Here is a 15,914-nt window from a genome sequence, read left to right on the forward strand (position 1 = left end):
AGCCCAGTGATTTTGGTACCCCAGAATTTTGGCAGGAGAGCCCATACTTTTTAACCATAATGCTCTAAGGTGTCCCACCAATCTGCTACTGATAGGACATGGTCTTTAGTCTATTCTTAGGTAGAGGTCAAAGTATTTGCTATGTCTTCTAATAATTAAATCCACATTTGGAGACTGACTCTAAGTATAATCCCCAGGGTGGAAGTGAATCTTCCATAAACAGAAATGGTTGCTTAAGAAAAAAATCCTATGTTTTCCTTAGAACAGAACATCCAAGTTACATGGGAATGTACCAAATGATTGTTGTGAATTGAAGTCAATTTGGCACCAACAGAAATAACCTTAGGAACAAAGTTGTATACAGTATGTTCTTACGGAAACCACAGTTAGAACACAGAGTAAACTGTTAAGGATAGATCCTTCTTTCTGGAGTTGCACTAGCTGTCTTTGGGTGGGGACAGCAAATTGTTTTGTTTATAAGATTTGTACATCAAAGCTAGATCTGCTTATACTTTAAAACCAAAAGGAGGAGAAAGACTTATTTTTAGCTATCTGAAATTTAAACCAAACCCAACACTGACATATGGATGTTTCAGACTGTACCATGTCAGAAAATTTCTCAGAGACGACATTAAACAACAATACATTATTGCAGTGAGATCCTCCTCTTATCCTCCTCTTATAACTTTGTTTAATAGCTATTGGGACACTGGGATAAAGATACTGTATTTTTCAGAACTAGAGCAGAGTGACTGAGATTGGGGTTGACCATGGCAACTGGGTTCAATCCCATAAGAGTGAGAATTTCACTATATCTTATAGAAACAGTTTTTGGTGCTTTAGGTTGGTCAGTTGGCTGGCCGAAGGTTTAGCTACTGCACTCTACTTACAAAAAGGATTTAATTTTAAAAATTTATGTATGTATGTGTTGCAGATAATATACTTATTCTCTTTAGGTAAGTTCAAAAATATACATTAATCTAAAAATATTCACCAGTAATCCCCAATCTCAAAAATAACCAATGAATATTTTGGGGTATACCTTTTCACCTAGATAGATATACAAGTATTGAACAGATGTAGAGTTAGGTAGAGATATACAGACCTGTCATACATATATCAAACAGATTTTTTTCACTCTACAAAAAAATGGGATGAAACCATCCATACTATTGAGTAACCTGTTTTTTTAATTTTAATGTTTTTCAATGTGATATTTTACTTAGCATTTTCTTATGCCAGTAATTTTTTAACACCATCACTTTTACTTATATTCCATTTAAGTTCATGCATATTCCATGCTTTATTTGACTGACAACCTATTGTGATAGGTCCCCAAAGATCAACATGCCCTAATCCCTGGAATCTGTGAATATGTTAAATTACATGACAACTTCTTTTGTGCAGATAGAATTAAGGTTACTCATCTTCAGGCAGGGAGAGTTTCTTGGGTTATCAGATGGGCCCAATGTAATCACATGGCATTTCATAATGAAAGAAGGAGGCAGAAGCACAGGTCAGAGAGCTGTGACATGGGAAGGACTGGCCCCATCATAAGCCAGGAAATTTGGAGGTCTCTAGAAGCTAGGAACAGTTATCACCTGAGAACCAGTAAGAAAACGAAGATGTCAGTCCTACTACCAAAAGGAAACGAGGGCCTATTCTTCCCTACAACCTCCACTATGGAATGCAGCTCCGCTGACATCTTGATTTTAGCTTGGTGAAGACTTGAAGCAGAGAACCCAGAAAAGTCCAATGGACTTCTGACTTACAGGACTTTAATATAATACATTTGTGCTGTTTTCAGCCACTAAGCCTGTGGTAAATGTGTTATATGGCAATAGAAAACTGACACGCCCTTTGTTGTATACCTGGGTCATTTTCAGTTTCTCACTAATGAAATCAGACTGCCATGAACATCGTTGTAGCTAAGCCTTGATGCACATCTTTGATTATTTATATAGGATTAGTTTATTTAAGGGTAGCTATGCAGCAGTGGTCTATGAAATTTTCAGACTTTTCATGTGCAGTGCATTGCCAAATTTAAGGAGCATCATTTCCTGATTGGGAGTTAGGCAAATGGATAAAGGAGGGTCATCATTCCTTTCTTTCAGCTATTGGTTCTAGCTATTTGGTTTCTATAGTGTTTACAGTATAACTCTTCTTTTCAGCTGTCCACAGGAGCCTTTGTGTTTTCTGTGTAGATGGAAATAATTGCTACATTCGTGGAATAATGGCCAACTCAAGAGCTGCTTGAAGAGATCTTTATGGTGAAGCTGCTCCCTAAAGTTTGAAATGTTAGTCAAAGTGCATCAGACCAAGCTTTAGAACTGAAATGGAATTTGCTTTGCTCTTCAAACACCACTTATGCTGGCATTAGGGAAGGGTGTGGGGTAGGTCAAATATCCATTACTGGGCAAACAACTTGAAGTATGTTTATTTTATGGGGTTCTCTCCATATACATTAGTCAGAGTTGGTCAGAGGCTAACTGCCTCTTTTATGAGCCTCAAGGGTAGCTTTGCTCAAATACATCAACCACATCAGAATGCAAAACTGTTGATTGGGAGGCAGCTAATGTAGATGAAGGATTCAGAAAAAAAAATATCACCCCAGGTGACCGGATGTACCTAACCATGTTCCCAGCTTGAAGCCAGCTCTCATCTTTCATGTTTAGGATGGCTTAGAGTTTAAAACAACATTAGGTTTCGGATAACATATTTAATATTCGCACTGTTTATTCTTTCTGAAGCCACACACTGATCACACTTTTTGCTTCAAAATGCATGGGGGTCAGACTTTAGGATAACTCAGCTATATTCATATCTGAAATAATCAATAATAAGTAATACAGAAAGTAGTCACACTAATATATCATTCACTTTACAAAAATACCCATTCCAGCATTCTTTTAAAATATTCAAAGTCTCCAGGAAATTTAACATTACACTTAATTTACAAAAATCAGAATTATACATAAGTAGTATACAGTGAAACTTTCTCTGTCTCTCTCCCTCTATGTATTTGTGTATGTGTGTGTGAGAGAGAGTAATTTTAAGTTCTTGTGACATAGAACAGTTATTGCTTTTGGCAAACTGGAAACTTGTTCTTGACAAGTAATTTCATCAACAGTGAAGCTTTTTTTTTGTTTGTTTTAAATTGGGACTCTCGTCAGTGACCTTAGAAACAATACCATTAGCAAGTTCAGTTATGGAAAGGCAACCCAGTATAGTAGAAAGAACACAGATTGGGAGTTAGACAGACTGGCTTTGACTCCTACATGTCCGACACTTACCAGTTGTGTTTTTTTGGGGAAATTCTCTGTAAACTCTTTAAACTTCAGTTTACTCTTCTGTAAAATGGGATCAATGATATTCATCTTGCAAAATTTGCATGAGCACACTTCTTGACACAGATTTAGGGTTCAATGAAGAAGGTACTTTCAGTTGTCTTGTCATTCCAGAGTAATATTACTCAGGTGCAGGTGACCAAATCCATATTTTCCTTTGGATAGCTTGAATGCCTTAGATGTGGAAGAGGGAACGACATAAACAATGGGTGAATTAATGAATAAAGAAAATGAGAGGCTGTTCTTTACTTCACTTTACATTCATGTCAGCTAATATGTGAAATCGCTCTAATAGAATTAATTTATTGGTTAGAGGAAGCCTTCTTTTTCACTTTCACACAACTTCATAGACATTGAGAAAACTAATTTGTATATTAATACTTTCCATTAAATATATAACTTTTCTATGAAAATGTAACTTCAATGCATTTAGCAAACTTTGTTCTCTGTGAAATAACATTTTTAATTGACATATTTGAAATTAAAGTGTAGTTTGAACTGAAATGGCACTGCCCTGTTCAAAAATCTTCAAAGATTTCTCATGTTTTACTGAAAAAAAAAATCCATACTACTTTGTTACTGATCTTATATCAGTACTTCCTCCTATCATATTTTTCATTATTCCATTAAAATAGTTTTTATTCATCTCGGATTCATCTATGTAATATCACTTGGAAGTGCATTAGTGCTATAGGGAACATCTCTTGTTTTGCCTTTTCAGTAATATCTAATGATAACTAGCTATGTTTAGCCCCATTCCCTGATCCATGTAATGCCAACTTGACCAATCAGGATGTTTCATCTTCCTTATTGTAGTGATTGGTTCAGGAATGGGTAGATAATTCAAGATGGTTGGAATCAATAGCAATACTGAGACTTTTGATGGATCAAACAGAGAGAAGTGACATTTTTCACTGCTCTATGGGACAGCTGAGAATGGTGCAAGCCTCCATCCACTGTCCGCCATTTTGCTGCAACGATTTGAGTGCCTTCCAGAATGTAAAGTCAACACAAAGGAAAAAAGAGCTGAGAGAAGCTTAGAGGTAGTGTTCTGGTAGTGGTGTTTCAGTCTCTAAAGATGAACCCCTGGACTTTGTAGTGACTTGAGCCAATAAATTCTCTATCTGGATTCAATTTGAAATAGATGTTCTTCTTGGTCAACACAGATACTTTCTGTGTGAGCTTATATTTCTCATTTCCTAAATACTCTGCCTTTTCTTCTCTACTCACTCAAGAGCTACATGTCCTTGAAGGCCTCATTCAAGTTCCAGCTTCTTGATGATACTTTATTCGACTACCCAGGCCTTGATCATTCACTCCCTGTAATTAATCCATAGACAATTAGTTCATCTGTGTTAAACAGTCATGTAGCTTTTTGAGTAGCTTTCTGATCTTTCCTGTATCTTTCAGGTTTTTCAATGGGTGTTTATTGGGGGGAGATATTGAAATTGAATAATCAGTATAGGTTTCTTTTTAAACTTGGTTTCAGTAATCATGCTGGGAGACAGACATAGGTCCTTTTCTGTTCTTTTTTTTCCCCCCTAGCCAAATGACTGAGAAAAAATACTGAATTTAGCCATCAAGTTTGCCTACACATTCATAAGAACTATTATGTCTGGGACCTTAGTCCACTGAGTTAAGATGACCCATCTTTTGCATAAGTAAATAGGTCACCTGAGCAACAGTACAAGAAGATTGCTTGGACATTGCATATAGTTGACAGTAAACTATAAAATTATTGTTTATGAATGTCATACCAAGCTAATCTGGTGATATTCAAGTTTATGGCTAAAGCTCAACACTATGGAACGCTTTGTTGTAACCATAAATCTTCCTGTGAAGTATCTTTTTGTGTGTCCTGAGGTACTCCAGCTCTTAAGTGGTCAGGTAGCTTGTTGGCCACCAAGGTATCAATGCTTAGAGGCCGTGGAAACAAAAGCATCAGAATGTATTCAGCAACACCATTTTCTTTGTGCATTGGTCTCTCTCCTTTGTTCAGTCTTAAGGCAATTGAGATAAAGGAAGAAGTGGATTTTTAAAAATCCTGTTGCCCTGCCTTTCCTAAAGCATCCGCTGATCAGAAATATAGTCACTGAGGCCAAGGTTACATAGTAGACAAGAAAGGCAGATTGTTAATAATCTACTAGATTCAGACTAGGTGTGCCATGAAACACAAATATGGGGATGAGAGTGGATCTGGAAGTACTGGATTTTCCTTTTACCATCTATACAACACAGATTCATTAATTCATCCGTTGTCTTCTTTTTCACATTTCAGTCCTTACCACCTCTAACTCATTGGCCAATAAGATCTGCTCATTTTACTTTTGAAATGCATTTGAGTCTATCCTTCTCTCTTCATTCTCAGTGCTAATGGACTAGCTTTGGTCTCATTAAAAATGTCCCTTTAATGGTCTTTTTACATTTGTATTATTTTTTAAAATTCAATCTTTATACTAACAAGTTCATTTTGTTAAAACACAATGGAGATAACATACTATCTCTGCCTCAAAACTCTTCAAGGAGCTTCGTCTTCTACTTAGTACATTCCAACCTCCTCATCATAGTCTCTGCTATCTTCTGTGATGTGGTTCCAATTCATCTTACATGTCTATTTTGGTCAATTTTATCACATAAGGACCCAGTGTAGATTGGGCATTGTTTTCTGTATTAAACAGACACATTCTTTGACTAAGCTCTGTCGATTAACCAAATCCTGGCTACATTAAGACCTGTTCTATGAGGAGGAGTCAGAGAAAAACAAATAAATGACAGGCTTAAGCTAACAAGGAGAAATAAAATACAGGATTAAATCTGCTTCAATGGGCTATAAAAAACAATTAAATTTTAATCAATGTCCTTTAAAATAAAACTGCATCAAATGCATTAAAAACATTGGCCAAAGCACCTCCTAGTCTTGATTTTACTAAGCAGTTTTAATGGAGAAGCCTTTTCTCAGCAAGAGTCTGTTCATATTTCCAGGAAGCAGGTCCCCAAACTCTTCTTTCCTGGAAAATATTGCTCAACTGTACATTTCTAATGAAGCAAGTCTAGAGATTATGAGTGGAGACCAGAGGAGATAAGGAAAGTAAATAAATAAAATTAAATCTGCTGCTGAAATAAAATAAGAATATTTTCTAGCTTAATCAGCAAACACAAGGCAGAAAGTTTAAGCAGTCTTGAAACAAACCCACCGCTCTTTAATAAATGAGCAGAATAGGAAGTTAAATAAGGGATTCTGGCGCCGGGGTTGAGGGTCATGGAAGAAGCTACGTCAGAAGACCACTCTTGTTTCATGTATCTTAGCAGAATCATCAGAGTAAAATCTACTTACCCCAATTATTTTTAAGCCCTCAGGATGGAGTTAACATCTCCCACAAATGACATATATCATATAGACGAATAGCCAAGTACTCATGCCTCACCATTCAATTCATGTAACACTTTCCCTCTCCTCAAAGAATGTGTGTTTTACACATGTCATCTCTGTTCATCTCTCGCCTCTCTGTGGAAACCCAGCAGAAGAATGTTGAGTGACTCAATCAAGGTTATGGCATGAAAGTGCTTGGGAGCTGGAAGGGAACCCAAGACACCCATTCAGTGCCATACACATGAGTTCACACTGCTGGGTAAAGCACATTGCAACTGAACGCATATTTAAGTGATATATCAGTGCTAAATGGTAACACATGTAATGCTTCCCACTTAGGATATATTCTTGGCTAATTCTGTTGGAAAATATTATATGGAGATTTCTTTATGGTAAAAAAAAAAAATTGAGCAAAATTTAAACAAAAAAGGACAAGATCCGAAGCCCGAAATATTCCCACCCTCACTTTTTGGGGAATGGCAGGGGCTCCAGCAACTTTAATTTATGGAGGCTATTAAGAGCTAAGGCAGAATTTGTACAGTTCAAGTAAACTTTCTAGAGAGAATCATCAAATTAATGTAAGCAAAACCATGACCTGAAATAGAAAGTAATAGTACAAAGCAAATTCTTCATGGAAAAGAACAAAACCCTTTTACAACACTGAGAACTCAAATCTCACAACTGCCTAATCAGGGTGTTTCTGGGACTAGGAAATGTGTAGGCACCACAGGAGTTGACAGAAAGCCAGCATATCGAGCCCAATCCTTTTGCAGGCTGAGAAACACTGACGTCTGCTAAGAAGGCTGTTCAGAAAAAGAAAAAAAAAAACCATATATATATATGACTTGTGCATCCCATGAAGGTAAAGAAGCTCCTGAGTATTTTGTTGCAGGTATAAACAAATCAGTTTCTACATTTATGTTGGCATTGATCAGAGTGTGACAAATTAAAAGGGGGCTGGAGAAATCCTCCTTAGAACAATTGGGAATTAACCTCCGACTTCTCCTAGCCTACATTTAGATGAAGATGGATTAGGGTCATATGGTGGGACAGACATTTGCTCCTCATAGAATATCCATATGCTCCCCACATCTCTCAGTCTCTTGGCAGGAAGGTAGCCAATGAGCTGAAACATTTGAAAACTGATGTGCTACCTTTAGCTTTCTCTTCTGCTGTCATGGTGGACTTGAAAGTACGTGTACCAAGATTCATAGCAATAAGATGTTAGCAGATTGAGTCCCTCAGCTGCCCTGGAGGACAAGTGGTCTGGTGGGATTGAGAAATTAGCCTTTCTGGGTTAAACCACTGAGATTTAGGGAAGTATTAGCTACCACAGCACAACCTAGCTTATTCAGACTAATACACATAGCACTGAGAGAACTTTTTTTGTCCTGAGGGAACTTGAATAATTATGAATAATCTTTTTCCCGATTTACCTTATTTCTCACTTTCTGACTCTTTGACACATGGTTATGACTGTAAAATTCCAGTCAATGCTTTCACAAGGGCAATAGTAGACGTATAGTATTAATAATAAATATTTAGTATTCACGAACATTTAGCGTTAAATCTGCATAAAACAAACGTGCATTCCTGCAATATTGGTCCTGAAATGTTGGTGTGCATTTATTTGACATATGCCATGTCCTTTACTTGAAAATAAAAGTCCTCGGTTTCTTTTTCTTTGTTTTTGAGACGGAGTCTCGCTTTGTCACCAGGCTGGAGTGCAGCGGCGCGATCTCAGCTCGCTGCAACCTCTGCCTCCTGGGTTGAAGTGATTCTCCTCCCTCAGCCTCCCGAATAGCTGGGACTACAGATGCGGGCCACCACGCCCAGCTAATTTTTGTATTTTTAGTAGAGACGGGGTTTCACCATGTTTACCAGGCTGGCCTCAAACTCCTGACCTCAAGTGATCCTCCTGCCTTGGCTTCCCAAAGTGCTGGGATCACAGGCATGAGCCACCACCCCTGGCCTTAGTTGTTTCTTTATCTTAAAGCCGGCAGCATTAGAGACTTTTTACTCAACTGTTAATGTAACATTTCTGATGTCAGATGTATTCTATTTCAACAGCTGTTCTTTAAAATCAGGCTTTACAAGCAGACTATTATACTATAGGTGATTGTCCAACAGAGATTTTGGGTACAATGCTTTTCCTTTTGGACCAAATTCCAAAAGCAGTTGAGTTGCAAGGGTGCATTGTATAAACAGTCCAGACAATGCAATCAGTGGCTGAAGACCCACATAATTACAGTATAAACACTAATTTGTATGCTCTTTTGTGTTTATTTCAAAATTAATTACTTAGCTTTTTTAAAAACTAGCTCCAATTTCTAGGAAATGCACCATAGAGACAAGACTACAGTCACCAGCTACAGTTACCGGCTGAACAACATAAATAAAAAAGAACAGGAGAATATTTTAGAATTCATTGTTCATTTGACCTTTATTTTGTTAGTTGAAATGATCATGTTTTTGAGTCTCTTCTTAATTGCTCTTTGAAATCTCCGTGCTTTTTGTAGGTGCAAGAGTCTTACTTTCAAATTTGAGCTAATCCTTAAAATGATGTCAATTGAAACATTCCTTTGCTGGCAGCTAACAGATGTGAGTGCCAGTTCTTAAACTGGTTCTTTGATCCTAAGTGATTATCTGGATTTCAGTTTTCTCATTTCAAAAATGTTCTAATATTCTAAGCTTTCATGGTATTGATGTATATTCTAAGGACACAAAGAGAACCACATATATGTATGTATATATGTACCTATCTATCTAAATAAATGTGTGGGTATGTATGCATAGATAGATGAAAGTATTAATATATACATTCTCTTAATATTTCATATATGACTTTAAAAGCTGTTAAGAGAGGCCAATATTTAAATCCCATTTCCCTATGCCATTCATCTTATAATTATTCACATTTTCCTTTTGTGATTTTGGAGTGTCAATAACTTATTGTTTTACTCTGTGTATTTTAGGTTGATCAACAAAGTAACAATTTGGATCTCTACAGGGATATAGTAATAATTTTGCTATATAGAAAAGTTATTGTGGGGTTTAACCAGAACCTATGAATATTACTCTTCCAAGACAATAATAATAAACAAAAAATATAAGGAATCAGGGAGGGAGAGAGGAAGATAGGGAGGAAAGAAGGGAGATATGTTTAGGCTGCATGGGATGCTTCATGATGCCAGGGATTACTACTGTTCTTATTCCCCACAGTACTTGGTGCCTTGCACTGTGCCTGGCATGCAATAGGCAGTCAGTAAGTATTTGCTAACTGAACGACAGTTTCAGAGTGACTGACTGAAACAAAAGTTTTAGCATTTAAATAATGAATGACTGATTTTCAATTATTCTTATCTCTTAATGAATCTTTGACCAGGCATGCAATGCAGTGAACACTGGGGGATGAAAGTTTATGACATCTGTGTTGTTTTAAAGGAGTACAAATTGTTTTTCTGTCCATTCTCTGCACCTTTACAGCTGTCTTAATCAAGGGTGGCCAGCATATTTAAAATATTTACTGAGTGCCCCTTCAACATTCCCCCCTTCAAAATGTCATAACCAGAACCATGACTCCTTCTTGGGGTTAGGGATGACTGAATGATGGGAGGAAGTGTGATCATAGACAAGGGCAGAGGGATAAGGGCCTCTGCCCTGGGATCAACCCTGTGTTTGGGGTCCCCACTCTTTAGTACTCTTGCTTCAACTTCTCTGACCTGAGTTCTGAATCTTCCCTGCCTTCAACTTACATAATTGTCTAACTCCTCAAGCTGTTTTTGGCTCCCTAGATTTTCAACTCATGGTCTGCTGTGATGTAGAGGAATTGCTTCATTCTTCCAATCCCTCAGACCTGGACTTCTCATTCACCATCTGTTCTGCTCTTGGTGACCTGCCTGAGACTTTGAGCCACATCTGAATCCTTGGCTGTTTTCTTCTGCTGCCTACACCCTGGCCTGACCCAGATAACTTCATAAGGACACACACAAACATAGGAGAAATAGTTATAGGACATGTCACATAAAGGGGAGGCCTATGTGAATTAGAGAGGTGAGGGATGATTACCCAGAGAAGGTGGGATGTGAAGGGTAGATTAACTCAGTTTTTCCTCTTCCCGTTGGTAGTAAATGTTGCATGAACCAACATGTAATAAAATGGAATGTCTTTAGCATGCTATAATATATTAAGGCTCTTTATTCTTTTACAGCAAGTTTTCTAGTTTCCATACATTCTAAGATTTCTCTATTTTCCTTATATGCTATAAGCGCTTTATGGCCTGAGTTGGTTGGGCACAGGTTCCTGTCTGCGTTCTCCACCTTCCTCCTCCTCCCTTGTTTCTACACATCTGTGCTTGCTTATTTCCCACCTTCTCAGATCATAGTTCATGGTCTGAAACACTCATCTCAGAGTTGGATTTCCTCTTAGGGATCACCTGATTCAGCCATGTCTGCCATATTGTGTGCAGCCATCCTCACTACCTCCTGAATGGCCTTCTCTAAGCAGTGAGGTTCAACGTGGGTCTTGCCCAGGGCAGACGGAAGGCCCCAGGGCCAAGTGACAGGCTTGTTCTGGCTCTGCCTGGCTCAACTCAGGGATTGGAAGGGGAGGCACAGAACGGTGCCAGGAGCTTTCTCTATGGGCTCCTCTGCTTAGACCCAGCTGGCTTGGCTTAGCAACAGTGACATCGAGGGGGCAGGATTCACGTTCCCTTTTCAGAGACTTTGGCAGCCTCTGCAGCTGTAGGGGTGGCTTGCCAGTTTTCCCACCCACACCAGTCTTTAAAGGGGGCTCATCTCTTACCTTCCATTGACTCAGCAGCTCCGTTCTTTGGATGAGCATTGTATAGGGTGTCTACCTGCCATGGCAAGTAGGAGAATTTTAGAGAAGTTAAGGAATTACAGCCTGTACTGTGCTCTTGTGTCTGAGTTCCAGGGAGTTCTCCCCCTTTTTAGTTTCTTTTTTTTCTGCATGTGTCTTTATCTGTTAATTTTAATTAATTTTTTCATTGACAAATAAAAATTATACATATTTATGGTGTATGATGTGATGTTTAATATAAGTATACATTGCAGATTAATCAAATCAAGGCATTAGCCTAGAGAGTTCTATAGGATGAAATATACTTCTTGCTTAAGAAAAGGATGGTTTGATTTTTTCCCCTTTATTAAAGAAACCAAATGCAGGGATTGGAAGGCAAAGAGGTAAAACAGTGAGCTATGCCCCTGGGGAGCCTGTGCTAACTCCATTGTCAAGACAGAATATGTTTTGGTTGCTTCTGTCATCAGAGAAGCTCAGTCTAAGCTACTTTCAATCTTCAGAATTAGCAGCAGTGTAGTTATGTGTAGGAAAACATCCTAGACCAGGAAAGAGGAGCCCAGCTGTTGCCGTGAGCCTTTGGGTGAAACACTATCGGGTCCAGTTTCCTCACTTGTGTGTAAAGCGAGGTCTGAGATCTTGACTTTGGCTTCAGTGTAGTTTTGAGAACACACCATCCCTTGATTTGTATACCTGTTGGCAATATCTACTGTGGCACCTTCAGCTTGGGGTGCCCCATAGGCTCTTCTTCTTTACCTTTGTCCCCAACTCATTATGATGAAAGAGTTTATTTAAACCACAGCACAGAGATGTATACCCATGGGGTACCTAGGAGGAGCACAAGTACATAAGGCACTTTCTCAACAAAAGAGCCAGATTTTCTTTACGTTCTTTGTCAGGGCAACCCCTCTAAAACACTATGTTTCCCATGTTGTATTCCTTGTATTGTTTAAGGAAACATGCACCACGGGGCCTTGCTGCCTGGATAACTTGGACACCCCCACTGTGGGTTTTAGTTTCTTCATCTGTAAAATAAGAGAATCCTGTCTGCCTTGTAGGTATGAGAATTAAGTGAATTAATATTATGTAAATTATTTAGCACAGCACCTGGCATGTGGGAAGTGCTTGTTAAATACCTAAGTACCCATGAAATGTTGGTAGATACGCTACTTAAAAAAATAAATTAAAAGCCTTAAATAAAAGAAGTTTATTTGGAAAATCTGGGTTGATCAAAGTGAGACACATCCTTTTCTTTAGTATTTAGAATATGTAATGCCATCCCAGGCAGGGGAATTTTGAAACTTCATCAGAGACTATGGAGGGCCTAGAGTATTGTTTGGAATTTTCCACACCTACTTGACTATGGAGTTGCTTTTGTGAAACATCTAATATGGTCTCAGGGACCCTGAATGAGTTCATGGAACATAGGTTTGGGAACATGGCTCCAAGAACATGAAATCCTCTTGCTAATTTGTGCAACCTTTTATCAAAAGTCTCTTCAGCTGATTTGGTCCTCAGGGTCTGCTTATCCAGAGGGATATCTGTCACTTTTGTGCTGTCTTCTACTTATACTTTTCATATTTATAGGAAAGCTGCCATTTGTATTTACACTTTTACTTGAGTAATTACTTGCTGGCTTTAAAGATTGAGAGTGGTTTAGATGGTGGTAACCTGTTGAAGGAAGCAGTCTAAAATAAGTGTATACTCACATGGAGTTAGCATGGCTGACTGCCTTGGTAAAAAGCATTGACAACTAACCTACCTCCACTCATTCCTGACATCGAAGTACAGTGCTAGCTTTGTGAATAAGGAGAGGTGATCTTTGTGCTCCTGAGGTTAATGAGAGCCAGGAGCCTGGAAATTCTGCTTACATTCTTCACAGGACCTGCAAACAATCACATCTCTTACCTGTCACCCAGAACTTAATGGTCAACAGGCCTCTAGAGAGCCAAGTCTGCAGGTGGAAAATGGGAGCTGAGAAGAAGGGGAAAGGTGCAGCTAGACCCACAGAGCGAGTGTGTGCCTGCATGCCTCATCGACTCGCCCGAGAACTGTTTAGAGTTACGGGGATTAGATTAGGAATCAGAATCTCCCAGGATCAAGGACCCGGGTGGTCCTCTGGCTCCCCACAGAATAGAATGCGAACACATTAGCCAAGCAGTCAGAACCTTCCCAAACAGGGTCAACTTTACTTCTCTCCCTCACACACCAATGAAACCTTCCTCTTCACTCATCTGGGACCACTATCCCCACCCCACCACCACCCTGTACATTTCTGCCTCTGAATGTTTGCTCGAATAACTTTGTTTCCATGTTTTCTTTCAAAATCATATGTATTTTTTAAGAGCAAACTCAAGAAATATCACATATACTTCCCTGATCCTTCCTCCCGTGCCTACCTAGTCTCCCTCCATCGGGAGAGCCAGGTTCCCCTCTCCTATTTACTGTAGTTTCATATGCTGCATTTTGAGTTCATCTTGCTGCATTTTACATTATGAGTTTTGGGGTACACATGATCTCCACTCAGAAAATAATTTATTTGAGGGCAAGGACTGTGTTCTTTTTATCTATGTCCCTGGCCACATCTTAATGAGTTTGTGCTACAACAAAATTAGCTAAAACCAATTATTTGGAGACACTGACCCACTGTAATGGGGTTTTCTTAGTGTCAAAATTTGACATGCCTGTGTCTATTAAGAGCTATTTATTTTGCATTGGTTATCACTACTCCTCTTGGCTAATTGTTTTGCAAGCACAGGTGATTTTTCTTATTTTTCTAAGCTTACTAAACATGAAATCATGTCTACATGCCTAATAATGGCATTCAAGACTCTCACCATCTGGGCTCAATATATCTTTTGGGCATGTGGAAACGGGGTGTAAACTCTCCAAATTCTCTTCAAAGAACAGCTGGGCCTGAAGCTGGATTTCTCAACCTCAGTCTGGTTGACACTTTGTGCCGGAGATGTCTTTGTTGTGGAGGGGTGTCCTCTGCATGGCAGGATGTTTAGCAGCATCCCTGTCTCCACCCACCAGAAGCAAGTAGCATTCCTCACTGTCTCCCCTCATGCAGGGGTTGTGATAGCCAAAAACGTCTCCAGATATTGTTAAATGTAGAGGGTAAAATTGCTCCTGGTTCAAAAACACTGGTCTAGAGGTCTCCCATATTTTTCTCTGAGTCTTGGGACAAAGTGGCTCAAGCCTCCTTCTCCGACAACTCAAGTGATATCTCTCTCATCTTGGACCAACCACAGATGAATATAGCCAGGGAGAGGCAAGTGCTTTCTGAAAAGCAAGAACAGGTCATGCTTTGTCATTCACTGGTAGAGTCAGAAATAAGCCATAATACAAGTGACTAAGAGTAAACCAAAGACAATCGGAAAGGTAGTTAGACCGGTGATATTCAAAGTCTTGTTTGTGAACCACATCTTCTGAAGAAAGGAATAAAAATGGAAATTTTGGGGGTTATTATCTAGGTCTACTGTATTGAAATCTGGATTTTTAACAAACTCCCAATGGGATTCTTATGCATCCAAGAGTATGAGAACCACTGCATTCAACAGCAATGCTTATTTACTTATCTTCAAAAATTGTTTATTTTTAAATAACCAGGGGCAGAATACTAAATAGTACAAAAATAGAGGAATTAGGCTTTCATATAATAAAAGGTACTCTATCTTAACTTTGTTTCCTTTTTCAGCTTAACTTCCTCCTAAAGACTAACACAATCCATATGTTCATGGAAAACAAAAGTCCGCAACAGAATATGATGTTGGTCAGGCACACTTGAGTGAGTTTGTCAAGCCCTAAGACCTGGTGGGTGTTGGATCCAAATTCCCTCTTCAGCACAGTGTAAGCATCCAATGCAATCATCATCCCCTTTTCCAAATGCTTGGTCTGTGCTTCTTCTTTTTCCTGACCCTGAATGAGATATTTTTGAGACTTAAAAGGAAAAGTACAGAGAAAAGCCAGCTTAGATAAGGTGCTCTTTGGCAAAAGAATAGGATGAAATGCATTGTAATTGCTTCTAGATTAGTTACCTTATCTGATTTGGGTCTGTCTTTTTATAAGCAAAGCTCCAAACACTTAACCCCCAGTTCTCCGGTTGTAGTGCAACCGAAGCCACAAAAGCTCTGAACCTAGCGAATGGATAGACAATACTGCTTTTTGTGCAGAGAACATAATTCCCCCCCTCCATTGCTACCCTCCATTGCCTGGCAACAATGCTGGGCACACCATAGGAGATCTGTAACTACTTGCTGAATGGAAGAAAGGGCTGCACAACCCTGTAGACCCTACAGTTTGGGGCAAGAAGGCATCTGGATGCTGACCTGTACACCAAGTTACACGAAGAATTTTCCCATAGTTCATTAGAGAGT

The 15,914-nt window shown here is 38.9% G+C and overlaps 1 protein-coding gene across 1 annotated transcript in view; it reads right to left on the reverse strand.

The window, feature by feature from the left end:
* Positions 1-3,128: 3,128 nt before the first annotated feature.
* Positions 3,129-15,914, reverse strand: part of RNLS (renalase, FAD dependent amine oxidase) — a 419,665-nt gene continuing 406,879 nt past the window's right edge. The window contains exon 7 of the mRNA XM_050805148.1: positions 3,129-3,521. Coding sequence (XP_050661105.1) covers positions 3,453-3,521 — 69 coding nt within the window. The 3' untranslated portion in view covers positions 3,129-3,452. The remainder of the gene's footprint in view (positions 3,522-15,914) is intronic.

Source organism: Macaca thibetana, chromosome 9 (genome assembly GCF_024542745.1).
Source record: "Macaca thibetana thibetana isolate TM-01 chromosome 9, ASM2454274v1, whole genome shotgun sequence".
NCBI classification, from domain to species: domain Eukaryota; kingdom Metazoa; phylum Chordata; class Mammalia; order Primates; family Cercopithecidae; genus Macaca; species Macaca thibetana.